General features: G+C 33.3%; 1 protein-coding gene across 2 annotated transcripts; it reads left to right on the top strand.

Moving 5' to 3' along the window:
• Nucleotides 1-1681: 1681 nt before the first annotated feature.
• Nucleotides 1682-7649, top strand: LOC106460987 (protein singed-like). Of its 2 annotated transcripts, none has more exons than XM_022387782.1 (5): nt 1682-1756; nt 3421-4276; nt 5460-5616; nt 6057-6358; nt 7212-7649. In XM_022387782.1, the coding sequence occupies exons 2-5, from the start codon at nt 3439-3441 to the stop codon at nt 7415-7417; spliced, it is 1503 nt and encodes a 500-aa protein (XP_022243490.1). In that variant the 5' UTR covers nt 1682-1756; nt 3421-3438; the 3' UTR covers nt 7418-7649. The 2 variants fall into 2 exon arrangements, with proteins under 2 accessions (XP_022243490.1, XP_022243489.1); XM_022387781.1 differs by having other exon boundaries at nt 1744-1797.
• The last annotated feature ends 443 nt before the right edge of the window (nt 7650-8092 follow it).

The raw sequence follows: 8092 nt of genomic DNA, 5'->3' as shown, positions 1-8092 counted from the left end.
ATATTGCTATGAAATCATAAAGTTGCAGAATGTTTGCTCATTAATGAAGGTGATGTGAAATGATATTATTCAGGCGATATATTAGAATGACTAGTTAAAACCTCGATACTAAATTATTGTATCGGAAAATATTTCCATTAATCGATATCACACATTCATACAAATAGATAGATAGAGGGAGGCTCGGGCGGAAAGATTGATGGATAGATATGTTTGTGTATATGAATATGCGGTAAATAGGTAGTTTCAAAAGTTAAAAAGTACCCCTTTCTTTCAAGTGTTTGATCGCTCACTTGACTTGTAAGAGATATAGATTTTATTCCTCGAAAAATGAGAAGCTGGATTACTGCACATGTATATCTTACCACAGAGAGTGAACAGGTGAAGATAGATAGAATTATGTAAAAAAGCATTAGCATGTTTGTTGTGACAAAATAAAATAACATATTTGAAAATTTGAGACCTAGAATAAATTTCAGCCTTAACCTGATTTTGTTCAGTTAGTATTCTGGCTAGTCAGAGAACTGATAAAGCTTCAATAGAAAGAAAAAAGCTTTGAAGATTTGTACTGTCAGTTTCGGTTTGTGTTTTGGTGAACGCTCCTGAAGAAGCTGTAAAGCGAAACGTTGGTGTTTAATAAAATAAACATATAATTTTGGTGTTAGGATGTCGTTTATTTCTAGTATTAATATGTCTTCTATACACCAATATGCACTACAGAAGTTAGACAAAGAATCATATTTGTTAACAATAACTTTAGAGCAATCGGTCTAAGCAAACATTTGTTTGGTGTTGTTTGTGCAATTCGCGTAAAGCTACTCGAGGGCTGTCTCTGCTAGCTGTCTTTAATTTTAAAGTGATAGACTAGAGGGAAGGCAGTTAGTCAACATCACGTACCGTCAACTCGTGAGCTACACTAATTGAGTAGAGGGATTTGACCATCGCTCTTATAACGCACCCACGGCCCCAAAGAGCTGAGCCTGAAGTTTATTTATTTATTTTTTTGGCGGTATAGGGGCACAAACTTAGACTTCGGAACCACAGTTTGGCATGCCAACCAACGGGCCGTGCTTGGCTCGTAATTAGAGAAATGTTCACTTTGTCTATGAAAATGATACTTGTACTTTTGTTATAGTCACCAAACATCAAATAAAAACCATCATTTTACTTTGAAATTTGGGAACAATAATAATGCTTTCTACAACCTCGTTCTTTAAAAATCTGTAACGATAAATGGTAGTTAAAACTTGAATTTCAAAGTAAGAACATTTTTAAAGGAAGGAGAGTTATAGCTTTTCGAGTGTACTCCTTCAAAAACATTTTTTTCTCTCGAATTAACAAAATAATAATGATATATTTTCCAATATAAATATATTAATAAGCGTTGTTGACAATGGCCGTGAAAACTCTATGAATTACCTCCACGAATGTAAGTCCATACGTGTAGTGATGATTAATTAAATGGTAATACGTGTGAAAGGTCGTGGGAAATCTTTTAGCTTCCGCTCTTGTACTTTTTTAATTTATGTCATAATTGGATTTTATCAAAACATCTTCTAGACTACTAGAAGAAAAAAAAAGATTATTCATATCACATAAATAAAAGGGTTACATTGTGACATGTTCCTAAAAAACAGTTTGAACAGGAAATGGTCTTTCTTATAACCTGTCTGAACACGGAGAGAGCAGAAACTTAGTGAGCGTTATAAAGTCACGTGATCTCGTGCTCTTCAGTGTCTCACAAACTCGCTAACAGGTATTCTGTCAGATCTTTTCCAGCTTTGCTTCATACAGTCAGTAAGTAGAGAGCAAGATAGGTATATATGATAAGTAGCATGTAAAGTTTGTAAGATTTTTACTGCATATATAAACATATATATGAAAATGTATTAAACTTTATTAGCTACAGTAATTTGTACTACGTGGTTAATATCATTTCATTCAAGTTGTGTCTGTTGGTTACCATCAGAATAGATTGTTGAAACAATTTTTTCTATTGGTTGTACGAGTCGATAATTAATATTGTATGTGAAGTCTGTAGATAAATAAGGATACGGAAGTTTAGCTTATTGCATAGAAATATTCTGCAGTTCATTAATAATGTAGAAAATTAATATATCGTTTACTAATAACGTGGAAGGCAAACTGTGTAGGCCTTTGACTATGTACTATAGGTATACACTGTAGACTATTGCTAATATAAAGGATAAACAGAGTAAACTGTTGGTAACACAGAGGATTAACATATGCGATATTTATATTATTTTTATAGGAGCTCTATCATAGGTTTTCTGATAACTTAGAAACTGATTATAGTACTTTCTTGATAGTGTTCAAGTTGATGATCATGGGTTGTTGATAACGAACAATGTAACCATTCTGGGGTAATGATAAAGTGAAAGTTGCGTATTAAATTGTTCATAACGTGATCACATTAGGGTAATTATAAAATAGAAGATGTTCATCGTAGATTATTGATAAAGTAGTAGATGATAATGGAAGGCTGTTGATAAAGTAGTAAATGACAATAGAAGGTTGTTGATAAAGTAGTAAATGATAATAGAAGGTTGTTGATAAAGTAGTAAATGATAATAGAAGGTTGTTGATAAAGTAGTAAATGAAAATAGAAGGTTGTTGATAAAGTAGTAAATGACAATAGAAGGTTGTTGATAAAGTAGTAAATGACAATAGAAGGTTGTTGATAAAGTAGTAAATGACAATAGAAGGTTGTTGATAAAGTAGTAAATGAAAATAGAAGGTTGTTGATAAAGTAGTAAATGAAAACAGAAGGTTGTTGATAAAGTAGTAAATGAAAACAGAAGGTTGTTGATAAAGTAGTAAATGACAATAGAAGGTTGTTGATAAAGTAGTAGATGATAATAGAAGGTTGTTGATAAAGTAGTAGATGATAATAGAAGGTTGTTGATAAAGTAGTAGATGATAATAGAAGGTTGTTGATAAAGTAGATATTATTCATCGTTCGGTATTGATAATGTTAAAGTTGACTTTGGTAAATTGATAAAGAAGCCATAATTGACTGTTGATTGTTTAATCAGTAATATACGTCATAGTCATATTGTAAATGGATATTAGCACAGAAGACATTAAACATTCTGCTGGTTTTCAACAACATAAAGTTCAATCGTATATTTTGAATTATGCATAACTCAAATGCTTAGATATTGAAAATGTGTTGAATAAATATTTACGAGGCTATTCAAATGAACGATTATGCATGTGTGTTTGCTATGAAAGCGGCGTACAGATTTTTTTAACAGACTTTTTACTGAAAGTTACACTAAAAATAATATCATAATAAAGAAGTGATAAATAGTTTATTTGATAATGTATTTCAAATGTAGCATTGACATTGATATGGCTGTAATTAAAAAAAATATTTATTATAATTATCTCTATCAGACAGTTGTAACAATCAGCATGATGAACAGGAATGGACATAGAACCGATGATGACCAGGTTCTGCCTTGGACGATAGGCTTGGTCAACAGCCAGTTTCGCTATTTGACTGCAGAGAATTTCGGCTGTAAGATAAATGCAAACGGGATTGGTTTGAAAAAGAAACAGACATGGAACCTGGAGTGGATGGAAGACGGAGAGGCGGTGTCCCTCAGAAGTCACCAGGGCAAGTATCTTGCAGTGGACCAGTTTGGCAATGTCACCTGTGAAATTGAAGACAAAGGAGCCGAAGCCACATTCCAGATCTTTGTGGCAGATGACAGAGATGGGAAGTGGGCTTTGCAAAGTCTGGTAAGAGGTTATTTCTTGGGAGCCAGTAAGGACAAAGTGGTATGTACAGCCAAAATACCAGGTCCCGCTGAATTGTGGGATGTTCATCTTGCTACCCGTCCGCAGGTCCTGCTGCGGTCCTTTGGTCGCCGTCGCTTTGCTCGGCTTTTGTCAAACATGAATGAAATACGCTTTGATGCTAACATCCCGTGGGGTGAAGACACATTATTCACATTGATCTATGATAGTGGTAAGTACAGTCTTCACACTGGAGATGGCCGATGTCTGCATGCCGATGGGAAGTTAGTTGACAAAGTTGGACAAGACTGCAGATTCACTTTAGAGTTTCATAACAAATACCTAGCATTAAAGGCTGCAGATGGGCGATACCTTGCACCTGTAGGAAGTAAAGCCATTCTCAGGACCCGGACACATTCAATCTCCAAGGACGAGCTATTCACTCTGGAGGTGTCTCAACCGCAAGTAGCTTTTGCAGGAGTCAGTGGAAAGATGGTTTCTGTACGACAAGGTGAGGAAAGTAGAGACATTTTAATTGTAATAGCATGATGAAGCAAGAAATCGTGTCCTTATCTGCTAATTGAATATGCAATAAGCTCTATAAGTGCCTTTATTAACATACCTATTACACTTGAAATGTTGAAAAATATTAAACTTAAAAAGGTCACGTTAGTAAAACTAGATGACATTATCTCTAAATTCCAAAACTGAAGTAAAGAACAACGTTTGCTTGTTCAACTTTATTAAACTTCTTAGGGCTCGTTTTTCGGATCATAAACAATTATCATCGGGCTTAAACAACATCAACTGTGATCATATTCGACCCAATGCTACTCGGAAATATGTTTTCAATGTGGATTCAAAAACATTTTGGTGCTTACAAAACAAATATCACCGACAGTGTGTATGTAAAGTGGAACCTCTTACAAAACTCACATTGCTAATGTACAACGTAATGGGTGTTTCTGGCATGAAAATTTTTTGGAGTTAATGTAAATAACTTTCAGTTTGGAAATTTTAAGAATAAGTTAAGAAAAATACATTGCTAATTTGCATGGTAAATGATATCTACCCTAATGATATTGGACATATATATATTACACTTTACATGTTGAGGGCACTGTTAAGAGTAAAAAGCAAAAAAGAGTAAAACGTGCTTGTTGTGACAAAATACACAATTATTCCATGTTTGAAAATGACGTAATGTTTCATAGCATAAATTTAAGCAATAGATATTTGAGGTTGCCATAAGCAAGTATCATATATATATGTATACCGTGGTTTGAAATAATTTTGAACTACTTACAAGAGGGTTAAAAGTCAGCAACACCTGCCGTCACAAAGGTTTTATCTGATTCTTTCAACCAAATAGCGCGCCCAAATAGCGATGTAAGCGTTGTTTTTCTTAAATCTAAGCTCTGATGTTTCAAATCGTTAACAAACGATTAGAGTGAAGCGTGGCTCAAGGTTAGCGTGACCGGACTGTGAATCAGATAATTCATGGTTCGCGTCCCATTGCCGGAAATTGAACACAAAGTGGTGCATAATTATATACAATACCTTTTATAGATATTTTGTTTTATAGGATTTGTTTGACCATTTGATATTTTATCAATACTCTATGTAAAGATAAGGCTCTTGATTGTGGTAATGCGCATTGTCTAGAAAACAAATTTTATATATTATTTATACAGGAGTCGATGTAACCGCAAACCAGGATGAAATCTGTGATCACGAAACCTTTCAACTGGAGATTGATAACTCCTCCAAGCGGTGGTACGTTCGGACAATAGAGAACAGATACTGGTGTTTGGGAAGTAATGGTGGGATCCAGGCAACTGACTGTAATAGGTATGTGTTTACATTATTAATATATGTGTACAGAGTGTCAATGGCATTTGAATATTAAAGTTACTGCATGCTTAATTAATTAGTCATCCTTATGTTACTGATGGTGAACGTACTGTAAGATAAGGAAAAATAGTAATGTCAAGATAACCCACACGAAATCTTTTTGTAGGACGAAATATTGGTGATAAGTTACAGCATGTTAATAACGCAATAAAAACACAATTTTAGGCTAGACCACTTGGTGGTGCAGATAATAAATGGTGCATCTGGTGATATGATGGGGAAGTTATTAATTTTCTAATAATGAGGTCAAAAAGAACTTTTCATGAGCTATGCCAAAAAGTAAAATACGCTTAAAAAGGTTATAAAAATTTGGAGATAAGAGAAATTTGATCATTCATTTTTTCAAAGTTTAACGTTGACGATTTTCATTACTTCAGGATCCCCAGTTCATCCTTTGACCTTGTATGGAATCAGAATGGAAGCGTTTCTTTTCTGGCCTATAATGGTAGATTTGTAGCGGCGAAGAAAAATGGACAACTGTTTGTCAATAGTGACCGAGTGGAAAAGATGGAAAATTTTTACTTGTTCCTGGTAAACCGTTCACGCATTGTCATTAGATGCGACCAAGGGTTTGTGGGCTACAAAAGTGCTACTTCTCAGAAGCTGGAATGTAATAAATCAGAATACGAAACAATTGTAATAGAAAAAGGGAAAGAGCCAGGAATTTATTACTTACAAGGTTTGTAAGATTAAAACAATGTTCTCATATTTATCTCTCTTCAACTCTCTGAGTAAAAATACACACAAATATGTCTCTATATATTCATAATCATAACTTGATTTTGACATGGCATTACACACGACAAACAACAACAATAAGACCTGGTAAGTAACCCAAGGATGTTCAGGGATACCAGTCTTTCAAGTTCATCCCGCTCGTAATAAAAAATATAAAAACGAGGTTAAAAGCATCGAAAATACTGCGTGAAAAATTGCACTATTTTAATCAAGGAAAATTTTTTGTAATTGTGGTGAGGTTTCACACAGTCGTGATGTGTTGTTTGTGATTTATATGTAGTTTTGAATTAAAAATAAGAACAATATCAGTCTGTGTTAATGAGATTATGATTAAATAATTATTATTATAACCTCGAAACCTCTAGCAACACAATATTTTTTGAAGAGAGGTAAAGATTCTTGAAGCAGCGAGTGAACTTCTTGGCCTCTCCTATAGAGCGCTATAACTACGTATTAATGTATGAGAAAATCATAACCAATTTTTGTGCACGAATCCTTAAACTAAAATTAATCAAATAGGTGCTGACTTGAGTGTAACAATTACATTATGGAGTAACTTGTTTTAAAGCAAAAAATTGTCTAAACGGATTTCTTTTAATACTCTGAGATAATTCAGAGTAGATTATGATATACTATACCATGGAAACGTTTATGAATACTGTAATTGTTATTATTGCTATTTACTGATCTTAAGTATTTGAGTGGTACTTTTTAAATTATGTGAATAATTAAAGTCAGTCGTATTGAATAGGTATAAAATGCTGCATTTACGTAATATTATTTTTTACCACCAGATGGCAAAAGCAAGAAATACTGGAGAGTGTTTGAAGATGAGATTGTTGTTGATTCGGATGTTCCTCAAGGTTTTTATTTAGAGATCAGAGAACCGTCAAAATTGAGCCTGAAGACTTCTAGCGGAAATTACTTAGTAGCAAAGAAAAACGGAATCCTCAAAGTCGGCGACAATAACCCTGAAAGTGCCACTTTGTGGGAGTTTTAAACATCGTTGATAGAACAGTTATGCATATTAAGAAAAAATTATTATCACTATTATTATTTTACTGTGAAGAATTTTGTGAATTCTTGCACGACTAGAACTAAATACGTTATACTTCTTTGACACTTTCATCATAAGCTTATTAAAGGACTTGTAGTAATGTTTGTTAAGAAAATAACACTAGAAAAGTGTCTTGTTGCATTCTTTTTTTTTTTGCTTCTAGAAAATATTTTTATTCGCAGCTGTTATTGGGGTCAAACATTTTTAGTTATTACTATAAAGGATATTTTCTGAAATTTTTTAGATGGTAACTGTAATTAATATTCTGAAAAAATAAAATACAGATTAATGCTAAATTTTTGTTTGTATTTTTTGCGTACTTAACTTGGTTTTTGGTTACTATCATACCACGATAGTAGTTCATAATAGGGATCGCACAGGAATTTGTTCAAAACTCTAATACAAAATTCGGGTTAAAACCACCTTAAGAAGCAGCCTTATCCTTGAAACAACACCCAAAATAAGTAGTATAAGTGATTTCACGATTGTAGATAAAATCAAGATTCGGCCATCTGTTCATATTATTATTGTTGTTTCACAAGCCTACAGCAAAATCGGTTTGGCATTTTGCATCAAATCCCAGACAGATATATATATATATATATATATATATATATA

Source organism: Limulus polyphemus, unplaced genomic scaffold (assembly GCF_000517525.1).
Source record: "Limulus polyphemus unplaced genomic scaffold, Limulus_polyphemus-2.1.2 Scaffold875, whole genome shotgun sequence".
NCBI classification, from domain to species: domain Eukaryota; kingdom Metazoa; phylum Arthropoda; class Merostomata; order Xiphosura; family Limulidae; genus Limulus; species Limulus polyphemus.
Note: the sequence above shows the minus strand (reverse complement) of the source record. Positions and strands in the feature narration are given on the sequence as shown.